Raw genomic sequence first — 13,991 nt, 5'->3', positions numbered from 1 at the left:
TGCTAGGACTGTCTGGGAGTGGTTTGAGTGGGGAGGGGGAAACTGAAAACTAGCTGTTATTGGCAGAGATGTTTGGAACTCTCTTTCTTATTGGTCTATTAACTAATTTACCCCATGGTGATGTCACCATGAAATGCCAAAACTCTCAGATTGTTTGGAATTTTACTTCACTGTTAGGCAGTGTTGTGGTCCTCTGTAGCTCAGCTGGTAGAGCACAGCGCTTGTAACGCCGGTTCGATCCCCGGGACCACCCATACACAAAAATGTATGCACGCATGACTGTAAGTCGCTTTGGATAAAAGTGTCTGCTAAATGGCATATTATTATAAGCATTTCACTGCACCCGCTATAACATCTGCTAAACTGTGTACGCAACCAATAAACTTTGATTTGATTTATAAAACAAAGGGAAATCACATTTTTGACTGCACTGGGCCTTTAACATTAATGCACAATGCTTAATATCTGCCACTAGAGGGTCTAAATGTATAGAAAAATGTTTCTCGGGTGCACCTCGATCCCCACATTTCTAAGAAACTATTAATACATTAACATGTTCTGATGTTATCCAATAGCAACTACAATGGTTTAATCATGTTGTCACAAGGGACGGAGGCCTTTCAAATGTATGTAGGAAATTACCCTATGAATTCATTCAGGCCTCTGTTGCAACCTGCTGGCTGTGTTTATGAGAATCAGAAAATAGGAGCATGTGAGGACTCTGTGGGAGTGGAATGGAGAATAGAATAAGAACAAAGCTGAACCCAGTTCATTCATCTTTCATCCGTTCACTTATCATAGCTGGAATCAGTTAGTCCCTCAAAAGCAATCAAATCAACGATGCAGTTAAAAAATAAACTCGAAACAAGAATTAAGCTCTATACAGGCAGTACCAGGATCAGATCAATGTGCAGAAGTCATACTGACTATGCCTGATGTTAGTGAGACATATCAACTGTTAGCAATATGCAGCATGAGCACAACTGCTTGACTGTTCCATATTGCACAACAGCATGATAGGTTAAATGTGGATTTCTCAGTAAGATGATCACAGGGGTGAGGGATCAGAAGGGAACTCGGCCAATGGTCGGGGATGCGTGATGAGTTGATTTCAGACATGCTCAAATCACCATGCCATCTGTCTCCTGTCTCAGATTCTGTTATGGATCCAGGCTAGCTCCACCCTTACTCCTCCTCAATGACCTAAGACAACCATCCTTTCAACTTTTGAATGTAAGGACTCCCCCCCTTTGTATTATATTTTTTGGAAATATGTGTCAGTGATGTGGTATTTACATTTCTGAATTGCACTTATTCCAATAGTACTGTGAATGGTATGACTAAACTGGTTTCCTTGATGTACTGCTGTAGTTGAGTCCTTCAGTTGTACGCACTGTTGATTTAGATTTGAATATGAAATGAGTACAGCATATGGCAAATGTGAAAGCACAATTAGGGAACCCCAGTAAAAAGAAAAAGTGGAAACACTCGCTTGATAGAACATCTTTATAGAAAAAATAAGTCTTCACATTTCCAAAACAAGTTCTTTTTTTATTTTTTTACTTATGTTTTACTATTTTTTTGTTTATTTTATTTTATTGTCCATTCATTTACGTGGTAAATATTGAACAACTGTAACATCCATCTCTGTGTCAGTGGCTCTTATCGTTTTGGTTCCTTGGCCTGGTGGTCGGAAGCTTCAGACAGGAACACAGACTCTTTCGCTCCTGCATTTGGAGCCATAACGATGTCATAGAGGTGTTGACGAGCAGCCAATGAGGACTGTAGTGCTCTTTTGCGCTACAGTACATCTACTTCAACTCATTTTCCCGCAAAAGGTGGGTAGCAGACGAGCTACTGTGCACACTTGTGTCCAGTAGTGATGGCACTGGGCGTTCTATATGGGCCACAGAACACTGTTCCTGAGAAGCCATCGGGGCAGTCTGCTCTAACGAGGCCCTCACTTAGCCCAGAGTAGTCATGTCTGCCCACTCAAGCACCAGTCCAGTTTGGCCTAAAGGCACCTGCGCTAAAAAGCGCTTCTGTTGATATGCACATTTTTCTTCTCTCTCCTGTCATTTCAAACGGTCAAGCCTATTGAAAGGGTCTTCCACCCCGCTGCCTCTAAAATATTCAGGGTGCAGCGCAACAGGCAGGACATAGCAGCGAACCCAGAAGCAACATCAAGAACTCAACAATTATAGTACTGTAATGCAAAGCTTACAAAAAAAGTGTAAAACAAAACAAGAAAGGATCAAATTCAATTTAAAAAATCTAGTTTGCAGTACCTACCCACGCTGTTCTGCTCTGCAAATTGTACCATGACCAGCATCTTTATTTTAGGTCATAAAGCTCACCAAATAAATAATTGAAAAAGACAGACCTACTTTTCACATGCATAAGATCATACACAGACCATCGATGACATTTGATCCTTAGTCTACATCTTCTGTAGCATAGTAGAGTATTCTTAACAACAATTCAAACCCAATGCAGGTCACTTGCGGGGACTTTTATGTTGCAATATTCCAGTTCAGAGTGCTGCAGACCTTCAACAACCACTTAAATGCATCAATGCAGTTTTAGGGATGGTTTTCTTTGAAATGGAGATTCCTTCATTTGATCTATGATCTATAAAAACGGACATTCATATGGCTGAGCTTATTCTTTACTCTACAAAACATTACTTTGTCCACCTCTTTGTGTGTATTAAAGTTAAACTATTTTAAATAGTCATAGCGATTGCAGATTTATCGAAGATACTGAAGTGAGTTGTGATCTCCTTCAGATCTGGGGCCATGGCCTCTGTCAGGTCCATGTGTAGCCCTGCACTACTCCACCTACACAAGAAGACTAGGGTTAAAGGGTGACTGTAGGAGTGGAGATCAGCTGATCTGAATACAGAGGTACCCAAGAAGCAGCCCCAGGATCATTAAGCAATGAGGCCCAAGGAGGTGTGATATAAGGCCAATATACCACGGCTAAGGGCTGTTCTTATGCACGACGCAACGTGGAGTGCCTGGACACAGCCCTTAGCCGTGGTATATTGGTCATATATCACAAACCCCCAAGGTGCCTTATTGCTATTATAAACTGGTTACCAATGTGATTAGAGCAGTAAAAATACATGTTTTGTCAGCCAATCAGCATTCAGGGCTCGAACCGCCCAGTTTATAATTTCTATTAGACACCATACAGTGGAAAGAAAAGACTCAGACCAACATGGATCTCCATCTCTGCACTACCTACAATATATATCTATATCTAAAAAGTGCTTTTAAAAAGGAACTATAGTTGTGTGATATCGTCTTGCAGTGTTTGGGTTTTGTTCTTGAACTTTCAGTACTAATGCTAAACGTTAAGGGAGCTACGATGAACAACTGTCCATCACCTTTACCACCTACCTACACCAACACTGACTGTCACAAGACAAACTCAATCCAATAAAAAAGGTTGAACAATTGGTTTTGACAAATGCAATGTTGAAAATACAGAAATAATCACAAACCAAGAAAGGGGGTATTGTGTTGGCCATGGGTACACATCTCCTTGCTACACTGCAGAACCAACCGTCTGCTTTCATCACAGTCATCAGAATTGAGACATAGCCTAAACAATACATTACTAAAAATGAAAATAATGAATATCTATTATAATAATATAATTGCACATTAACCATCAATAGCAGATATGTTTGATAAGAGGAAAATACATTAAATGAAGTGGACAGACCAACCTTGCAGAGTGGAAAATGAGAAGGCAGAGAGAGGGGAAGAGAGGGTTTGCTTTGACTTTGGCAAAGAGCTTTCCACTGCAGTGTGCATACCACGCAAATAGAGCTTAAATGATTGCATTATAATATTTTCTCTCGTTTTTAACTGCAAATAGGACAGACAGTCGCACATTTGTAGGACATGGCTGCATTGCATGCTGCTCTTTCTCCCTCATAATTACCAGTCTCTTCCCCCATATCCCTGCCTGCTGTAAGAGGTTCCCAACCCTGAGGCCTCCTAGCTGGGTCTTTCTGTACCGTTGGCGATTGTACTTTGTGCCTCTCCCTCCCACCAACTGACCTAAGCTATCATGTACTGGGTGATGGCTCTCAGGGCATAAAGAAGCTCAGCCTGTAACCGAGCCTCCATTATCAGCAAGTTCACATGGATCTAAGAGAAGAGAATAAAAAAAGAGAGGATCACATCATTAGAGAGCACAAGAGATGGAATGTGGTTGAAACAGAGAACACAAAACTACCACTTTGCATTTGATGCAGTAGATTTAGTTCCAATATATAGTTCAGCTGTATATGGACGCAGGGTGTATTGGTATGGGGTGGGGTGAGGTGAGGTGTGTACCCTCTCAGAAGGTTTGAGTGGTGCCCAGGGCAGGGGACACAGTGGGGTCTTGGTGGCGTCAGGGTAGCAGGCCACAGACTTGATATAAAGCTTCAGCTCCTTCTCCAGCAACTGGTTTACCTCCCCATAGTCATAATCGTCATACCTGCAGACAGACACACACACACACACACACACACACACAGGTGTCACATGTCATGCAAACGTGAATGCTGACCAAGCGGGTCCTTTGCAGCGAATCACAAGCATTGAATCCTAGGACCAACCCGGCTGCAATGCATACGATCATGATAGCGTCTCACTTTACAAGAACTCTAACTATGAATGCAGTGTGTGTATGTCTGATGTGCGCTTGTGCCGGTGTATGTATACGTGTGTGTAGACTAGTAGCGTGCCCTCACCTAATCCCCAACATGCAGTGGATGTAGTTCCAGATGGCTCTCTTCAGGTCAGGCCCGTGGGACGAGGGGAGGGCCGTGACGCTGCGGAAACGGTCGTCCAGCAGGTGCCCGATGTCCGAGTACAGCCGGTTGACCAGGGAGAAGCCGTGGTCCTCCCAGGAGTAGTCCTGTCCAGACAAAAACACACACAGTCAAATAAACCTGAAATACTCACATGGTTCCTGTAACACCTCAGTTAACTATAGACCCATAGACATATGAGGCAGTATACCGTACTCACATTCCACCAAGGTTGATTTACTGCTTTACTGACATGGACACCTGTCGCCTCCCAGCAGGGTGTCACATATTCCAACATAGAATATAAGCTGTATATAATATCAGCGGTGTACTTACCTGCACCCGGAATACTTGGAAGTGTTCTTCCTCTCTACGGGCAAACTCCTGGTAGCCGAAATCAGGGTCTGTTATGAAACGAGAGGGGTCTGCTGAGTAGATCATCTCCTCCTTATCTTCCACATCTGGGAGGTGACAGTGAGAGGGGGTCAATAAACATAGTTGAACAGGGATCCGTCACTCAACGTTCACATGAGTTTAGCTCTCACAACCTCAGGTGTGAAAGTGAGTGGGAACAATGTACCTGTGTGCTGGAGTGTCTGGGTGTGTAGAAGGCGCTCCCCCCTCCTCTCTTTCTCCTCCTGGGATTTCTTGATCCTCTCTTTCAAACACACAATCTCACAACTGGAGTCCAGAGACTGCCAAGACATGAAGAGAACAATAAAACATGTAAACTTGTGAAGTCAAAGAGTGAAGCAACATGAAACTGTGGTTTCAGGCAACGATCTGTTGTGGAATAGCTCTGATGTCATATTCAGTCTGATACAGTACACAACACTTACCCGTCGTCGTGGTGTGTGTTCTGAGGGCGTGGTGAGAGGCGGAGGCACGCTGACGTTTCCGTTGGCAGCGTCACAGAGGCAGTATCCCGGGGGGGTGCCGTTGGGGGCTCTGGGGAGGGGGACGGGGTCGGGGTCGGTGCCCGAGCCAAAAACAAAACTACAGAGGGAGTGGCAGTGGGCCAGGAGCACTACAGCCTGAACCAGCTCAGCCAGAGACCAGCACTGCTCTCCTGTCTTCAGCAACGCCTGGTGGGGGAAGGACACAGCAGAGTGGGCCTCATGGTGGAGATTAGACAGGGCTGGCAGGTAGCCTAGCGGTTAAGAGCATTGGGCCAGTAACCGAAAGGTTGCTGGTTCGAATCCCCAAGCAGACTAGGGGAAAAATCTGTTGATGTGCCCTTGAGCAAGGCTTACTGCTGTAAGTTGCTCTGGATAAGAGTGTCTGCTAAATGACTAGAATGTAAATGTACTGATCAAGGATATGACACTAAACCACAAAGCTAAGAATCAGCATCCAAATATCTGATCTGTAGGAATGTTACATATTCTTTCTAAGAGCTGGTTCCTGTGGTACCTGTATGTGTGAGCGGGCGGTGAGCCAGGGTTGGTGGGCAAGAACCTTGTTGAGTTGGTCAAGGTGTTGTAGGCGAGGGGGGACTGCTTCCAGCCCCTGTAGCCACAGTGGGTCGCCCCCCACCCTGAGGAACTGGGCAGAGTGCAGAGACACCAGGTAGCCACAGTGATGCCGCGCTGCAGCCTGGGAGGGGGGAGAAAGAGCGAGAGAAGCACTTAAATACAAGTACATCTACAACAATAACAGGCTTGTCTCCAGCATGTTGACCGTGTTTGTGTCATTGTGCGTGGGTGGGTTGAGCCGAGAACGAGTGACTGTTTATGTATATGAAAGTGCTTTGGCGTCCTTGAGTGTGGGTGGATTGAGGTGGTTACATGTCTGTGCAAGTGTGTGCAACTATGCGTGGGTGTGCATGATTGGTGCAAATACAAGATGCATTTCTGTGCATCATGCGGTGTGTGTGTGTCCAGTGGCCTCACCATGATGGCGATATAGTGGCGGTACTGCAGGGGCAGGGGGCCGTCCATGTGGAGGATATAGTGCTGGGTGCGGAGGAAGCTTTCCAGGTACTGGGGGTGAGAGGCCATCTGCTGGGACACGGCGTCCACACACCCCCTGCTGGCCAGAGCCTTCATGCACCACAGCGACGCCCGCTCCTTCTCAGCGTTCACCTTCATCACCTGGACCAGCGGAAGAGGAGGGTGAGACAGGTGGCAGAGACAATATGTCACTGACTGAATGCACACAGCAAGTGCCAACTAGGTCTATGCATCTTCCTCCTTGCCAGGTGAAAATCAATGTTTATAACAAAATGGAAAATAAAATAATTGCAGGATAGCCTCTGTTTTGAAGGTCCCTGTGGTGTCAGCCTACAGTGAGATCAGTATGTGCATTGCAGGCACGTCAGGACTGAGCTGTGGGTTATAAACTTTGAATCAATCCTCGACAGGAGCCTTCTTGTAACAGCAGCAGAGATATTGTACCACTAGACATTCCTCACAATATTCCCCTGCAAAACACAAACAAGGCCGATCTGCACACTTTTCAGGCAGAGACAGACTTGCTGGTAAAGAAAAGAGCCCAGCATCCTACACATTCGCACTACCAGGGAGGATCAACCAAAAGACAAACAGATCAATAGTCATAGGAGGATGCAATGAGATTAGTGAATTAAGAGTGGTACCCTGAATAATACCAAAACTGCTCAAAGTCCTCCATTTTACGATGAGAGGAGTTGATAACCTGAGTAGAGAAGAGCAGAGGAGCTCAGGTGTATGGGAACATACCAGGCTGCAACTGAATGTGGCCTCAATGAGGGAAGAACCACAGCAACGAAGGAGGAATAGAGAGCGAAAGACTGGCTGGGGAGAAGGAGAGAGACATCGGCCAAGAGAAATATGGACTAATAGAGAAAGAGCCTGGTTTTGTAAAGGCTAAAGACATTTATTACCTCTCTCACTCTCATACAACGGCTTCTAGGAAAAGGTGTTGGCACCAGGCCGGAGAGAGAGAGGCTGAGAGCAGATCTTGAGTCGGTTCCCCAGTGTGTGAAATGTGAGAGGCCAGGCCAGCTTACCAAGGGGCCAAGTGGCTCAGCAACCTCTGCTGGCAGAGCCTGGTGTTTTCAGTAACCCACCACTGTAGAGAGTTATGACCCCCGTCATACCAAAGCTATATCTATATCAGTAGTCGTTATTTATTTCCACCGCCTTATGGAATAGCTCCTTGGCATTTGACCATCAGGTTAGCATATCTCACTGGCTTCTCTGTTTCATAAAAACACTTCACGCCTTACCCAGCAGGTGGCGCAGCTCTTCCTCCAGCATTAGGGACAAAGACCTTCCAATATAAAATGAATACAATGTGTTGGTGGATGTCAAGAGGGGAAACAGGACAGGCATAGGGGGTTTATCACTCAGCTGACAGCCCATGGAATTCATTGCCTCAATGATTAAATGTGGCATTCCATTTCTATGTCCTTCAAGTATGAGTCCTCATTCACAATGACCGTAGTCCGTTTTATCACCACGCAACTGCTATTGACTGTCAATCTCATGGTAAGCCTATATAAAGCATGCATTGTATGGATGTGTGGAGGCCTTTGAAGAGAGAGAAGATGAAGAGATTCAGTGATAGAGAGCGTAGCAAACAGGAGTGAACGCTCCGACATGCAGACTCGGACGCGACCCACTTTCAAGGAACATGGGAACTCAACTCTATGACTGGGGCCTCGCCTGTCTAATATCAATGTCTCTGGCACTGACACAGGTGTTTGTTACTCACAACCATACAGACATGTGTCTGCGCATACACACACACACACACACACCTCATTTGTGGACCCACGCTCCATGGTAGTGTTCTCTCTGGCTTCAACAGGCATCAATAAACAAGCCTCAAGAAACTCCCACTCTTTAAGAACTCAGTCCAACCAAGCCTCCAAGGGTATTTCGAGGAACTTTCTGAGAATCAACTTCCATACAAGCGAATGAAACACGAGTTTCATTTCAGTAGGGGGAATCATGTCAGGGCTCTGCCAGGCTTTTTAAAGCCTGCCATGGTGCTGTGCCATGACACCACATTATTAATGTGTTTTATTAATACTGTCTGTCCAATCGATGCGTTAAAGCTGGAATGACAACGTTCCAGACCAGTCAGTGTCCCAGATAGAACCCCATTCCCAACCAGGATGCTCCGAGCCTTAGACTCCATGCCCCACTCCCCCTGTAAATATATCCCATTTCAGCAGGGCCCGATAACCAAGCCTGACGACACCCCACCTCACGGCTGACCCAGAAAAACAGGCTCCCAGAGCCACAATAAAGACATGTACGTTCAGCACCTCTCAACAAGTCAGTCACCATTTAAAAGGCATGATGAGTGATCTGATTCTGAAGACATAGAACTAGTCATTCCATTCATTGTTGTTGGCATTATTTAATGGGTCACTAATGAATCAAACCAGACCAGAAAATCGCAGACACTTCAAACTATCACACCGGCATATATTTGGCCTACATTTTCTATAAGGTACAATTCATCTACCCAGACATCTTGGCATGCTCTAATAGGGAAATTAATCTCCAACATGTTTGGACATGTTCCAATATAAAAAGTTGCCTAGTCAAATTGAAATGGCATCAGTCCCAGACAGGAAATTACACATTACATAAATTCTACATACGTCCATACATTTGTTTATTGATCAGAGAACATCACAAGGTATAAACGAGATGCAAAAGAAAGTGGCAGTGGTGAGGGGAGGGAAAGACGTAGAAGAAACAAACAAACAAAGATGGGAAAAGGGGTTTGGGAAACAGACGAATAGACAACAATGGCCTAAAAAATTGTTGCGTTTACGAGAGGAAATGAGAGGTATGCAGAGATGAGAACAAAGAGTGGAAACATTATGCCAGTAGTCGTTCCAAGGGTAAATGTGGGAGGGAGTGAGGGAGGTAGTGCAGGGGGCTGCAGAGGAGGGGGTCAGCTGCAGATGGAGGAGGAGAGAGGGGGATATTCAATCTGCATTCTGAGTGAGGCTGAAGGGGTCTGTCCTTGTCATGCGCTGCTCTGCTAGTGTCCCAGCTGCCTGCCTTTAACACACTCGTCCCTCTTCACCAGAAACACAAACGGCGAGCCCTGTTTTTGGCTCTGCAACCTGAACCCAGGGAGGAGTGCAAAACAGCCAGCTGCAGCCCGCAGGGGGAGAGGAGGGGGGAGCTGGGCAGGACAGCAGCTATAGACGACCAACACAAACATACCAGAATTCATATGGAGACACACAGGCAAACTTGTATAACACGAAACAGAACTTCAGAAAAGGTGACAGACAGGTAGAGCCAGATGATATGGTGCCTACATAGAAAGACAGGATAAGACACACACACACAAACCTGCACTCTTGCCAGCCTACATACAGCTGAACATAAAGACTAGAAACACAAGTCCTAATGCACACAATGTATTTCAGAATTCAGGTTACTTTATTTGCTTGATCTAGTTATCTTTTGTAACCTGGTTAGGTACACATTCATAATCCCCCCTTTTCAACCCTCTCTCCGATTTGCATTTTTCCCAAACTAAAACCATGCCTAAGAATGGCCAAATCATATCCATGGCATCAGATAAGACCGTTTTCAACGCCTGCCATTTATCTGTGGCACTTTAATTGACAGGAGATAAGGTGGTAAGGGGACCCTACTTTGGGCAAGTGTGCACACTTTGCAGCAAGCTTATTTATGATGTGACGTTTTTTATTCTGCGCAAAGAGAGAACACCCAAAAACATGATGCAACAATATGCCTGTTGTTTTCTCACCAGAGCCGCAACAAATGTCCAAACTGTAAACCTCTTATAGGATCTTATTTATTCAAATGAGAAATATACCTCACATAAACATGATCAACATATTGCTCCTGTCTAGTGAAATCTGCAAACACCTGGTGAAAATCTCTTAAGGTATTTATCATATATTTATTTATGACAGGTTTGCTGCAGGACATAAAGGTGACGCATCTGACATATAAATAAATTGCATTGAACATAGGTCTCTGAACCCTTATATGCAAGTGCACTTGTAGACGAAGCGTAGGCACAGGTCAGGTCTATCTTCATATAAAATATTAAGGAATTAATGTCACTGATCACATTCCTCTATTGTTCTAGCAACTTCTGAATGTTGAATTGCAGTAAACAAGTTATCCTATCCGCACTGCCCCCTTTCGGCTGTACATGGGAAAATCAGCACAGAAAAGAGAAAAACAAATTTGATTGGCAGTGCACCCAGCATCACAGAGCACAAAGAAGTCAACATCTTAGTGAAAAAAGACACACAAAATAAATATATTTACCAAACGTTTTACATTATGGCAGAGGACAACGCATGAGGCGGATTGAAACAGAACAGAAAATCAGCTCCTCGAATTCTGATTGTCAACGACAAACCTTTGTTCGTTTGTAACCTAGATTATTTGTAAACCGTCATAAGAGACTGGCTAAATGGCAAAATTATAGAATGACATTGCATTAGCAGACACTTTTTTCTGCACGAGCAAATCTCTAGAGATGATGTCATTATCACATTCTCCCACAAAAAGAGAAAAGAGTAGGCGGCTGATAGCACTGCATATCAAACCTGGGCAGGAAAAATACGATTGGAATACATCAGGAATTACAGTATTATAGTTTACATATTAACAGGTGTTAGTTGTCAATCCATTTTGGCTAGCTAACGTTACATTCTAGGTAACCACTCAATCCCATTAATTTAGTTGAATGAATATGTCCTGTCCACATAATTTAGACATTTCGCTTAACCGATTAGCTAGCTATTTGACTAAACCATTTTGCAACAACAGCAACTTCCCATTCATTGACTGACAAAATGATTGAAAGCTTATCTTCCACTCAAGTAGCTAGTTACCTAGCCAGACTGACAATGTATGGCCATTGCATTGTTGCCGTTGGCACATTGGCTAGTTAAACTAGTTAACTACCTTAGCTATGTTATTTCAGAGATGAGAAACAATAAGTCACTAGCTAACGTTAGTAAACTAGAGCTAACTTATTAGCTTGCTCATGTTAATTCGCAGGCTAGCTAAACTGCTTGCCACTTGATAGTTAGCTGCTCACCTGCCCCTGGTCAACTGTCATCTAACGTTAGTTATCAATTCAGTTGTCTGAGTTAGCAAGGCAGTTATCTAGGACATTTAAATAATTAACGTTAGCTAGCTAGCTAGATAAAGTAAAAGTTTTAGCTCGAGCCTAAAACCAACCTCATCATATGAAGTGGTTCTGGAGCCATCTAATTAACGTTAACGTTAGTTTTACATTAGTTTCGTGAAAGGAGACAATATCTGCCTTAAGTTTTTTCAGGGCAAATGAATGAACGAACGACACTGTCGATTTAACTTCATTACTAGCCAGCTAGTTAATCGTAAATGTTAATGTTGACTGGCTTTTTAGTACCAAGAAAAATACCTGCTTCTGGACGCGCTGACATTGGGTTCCGAGGGGGTAATCCATTTTTTTCGTACAGATGATCATTTTCCAACAAGTTAGTGCATGGATACGGCTCTGTATCTCTTGATGTTCACCTACCCAGTTAACAATGCGGATCCGGTACAAAATTAAACTACATGCCTGGGCATTTAGCTAGAGGTAAAAAAAAAAAAAGAGGAGAAAAAACTTGCCATACATTGACAACTGCTCCAGTAACAGTGTGCCCAATCAAAGCATATAGGGGCGGAGTACAGAGTAGGCTGTGCAAATGCTAAAGGCCAATCAACTTACAGAGATGGCATTTTAAGCTTCAACTCTTTGACTGAATGGCTGATATGAAAGTCAGTCACTGCGATGATCCGGTGGATTTTGTTGTTGTTGATCTATTCAACTTTTAGATACATTTGCAATGTATTTTTCTTTATTCCAGAATCCATATATGCATACCCAGCAGGACATCGGCAGGCGTGCTTATAGGTTGGTATATGAGATAGAAAGAGCACGCAATAGAGAACAATAGATTGTGTATGTGTGTAGGTAATAGTGTTGAGGAACTAGATAGATAACGTTCCCTATACGTCACTCCAGATACACGATTCCTAGTAGTATCACAGGAGGTTGGTGCCACCTTAATTGGGAAGGACGGGCTCGTGGTAAGGCTGAAGCAGAATTAATGGAATGGTATCAAACACATGGTTTCTATGTGTTTCATGCCATTCCATCGGCTCCGTTCCAGCCATTATTATGAGCCGTCCTCCCCTCAGCAGCCTCTACTCAGTGTATGTGGTATACAAAATAGAGGAACAGAAGATTGTCCTAAAAAAGAAAGTGAAATTAACCTGAAATTCCGTAAGAAAAGTAAAACGACAGGCATTACCAAGTTCTCCATTGCTTTCTGTTACATGTTAACTTGCCTTCTTAGAGTATAATATGGCTATTATTACTATGTTAAAATTGAATGGGCTCAAAGAAATGTGAGCTAAAACACTTTTCTTCTCTGTATACTTATTCATATCTTCATCGTCAAGAGTTTGACTTGGGACTTGTTTTCACTTTGGTAAGACAACAACAAGTGGACTACACAAGCCAAGTCTGTAAGGGCACATGTCCAGGCATGTTTTACCAGCGAGTCATCTAGAGAGGTAAGGGACAGATCGAAAAAATGACGGGGGGGGTCCAAAATAGGGGAGGGTTGTCAAACCAATTTTTTAAATTTAATTTTTTTGCTTTGGGGAGGGTTGTGTGCTTTTTTTTATTGGGCACAGGGCAGGGTAGAGTGTTTTTTCCCTGGTTTATATTAGCTATTTTGCAGGTTTGACTATATAATTTATTTTCCCCTAGCCATATTTCCCGTATGCACTATGCTTTTCCGAGAGCTAACATTTACTATATCACAGGTCAATATAGTCTACCAGTCTAACTGTCTATCCTGCCCTCTATCCACCATTCATAGTGGCAATAGTGGTAGGTGGATCGTTTGTCCAGATCTGCAATAGGCTAACTAACAATCATACCACACATAAAAGCATTCAAAGCTGCATCAATTTAAAATATGAATCCACAAGAACAAATAGGAATAGCTGATAGGCAGCGGAAAGGCCAGGTGCATCATTGTGCATGAAAGAACAGTGAAGACATGACACACGCAGCTCAACAAGCTCCCCTATTGAACTTGTTTAGTGAAAATACAAGTATCCTACCTAAACTAGCCTACAACACCACAATGCAATGAATAATTGTTTTCAAGCGAGGACAAAATTCTACT

At 43.7% G+C, this 13,991-nt stretch overlaps 1 protein-coding gene and 1 long non-coding RNA gene across 2 annotated transcripts in view; one reads left to right on the top strand and one right to left on the bottom strand.

The window, feature by feature from the left end:
• Positions 1-3,461: 3,461 nt before the first annotated feature.
• LOC121585911 (sestrin-3) lies at positions 3,462-12,452 on the bottom strand. The gene is made up of 9 exons (XM_045227032.1): positions 12,206-12,452; positions 6,706-6,906; positions 6,227-6,409; positions 5,653-5,898; positions 5,394-5,508; positions 5,150-5,274; positions 4,754-4,920; positions 4,353-4,497; positions 3,462-4,163 (listed from the first exon to the last, which is right to left on the bottom strand). The coding sequence occupies exons 1-9, from the start codon at positions 12,269-12,271 to the stop codon at positions 4,074-4,076; spliced, it is 1,338 nt and encodes a 445-aa protein (XP_045082967.1). The 5' UTR covers positions 12,272-12,452; the 3' UTR covers positions 3,462-4,073.
• A 139-nt stretch (positions 12,453-12,591) lies between these two features.
• Positions 12,592-13,991, top strand: part of LOC121531834 — a 34,399-nt gene continuing 32,999 nt past the window's right edge. The window contains exons 1-2 of the long non-coding RNA XR_005994201.2: positions 12,592-12,703; positions 13,289-13,368. This is a non-coding gene — a long non-coding RNA (uncharacterized LOC121531834). The remainder of the gene's footprint in view (positions 12,704-13,288; positions 13,369-13,991) is intronic.

This window comes from Coregonus clupeaformis, chromosome 2, assembly GCF_020615455.1.
Source record: "Coregonus clupeaformis isolate EN_2021a chromosome 2, ASM2061545v1, whole genome shotgun sequence".
NCBI lineage: Eukaryota > Metazoa > Chordata > Actinopteri > Salmoniformes > Salmonidae > Coregonus > Coregonus clupeaformis.
The sequence above is the reverse complement of the archived record's forward strand: the minus strand, read 5'-3'. Positions and strand labels throughout refer to the sequence as shown.

Bases quoted from the DNA above. Each gene is read 5' to 3' on its own strand.
- LOC121585911 (XM_045227032.1), bottom strand. From the start codon at position 12,271: ATGATCATCTGTACGAAAAAAATGGATTACCCCCTCGGAACCCAATGT. The intron at 6,410-6,705 runs GTGAGGCCACTG...CCCCCCTCCCAG, and splicing joins GCCACTATATCGCCATCATG to GCTGCAGCGCGGCATCACTG. The intron at 4,498-4,753 runs GTGAGGGCACGC...GTCTGTCTGCAG, and splicing joins CACTGCATGTTGGGGATTAG to GTATGACGATTATGACTATG.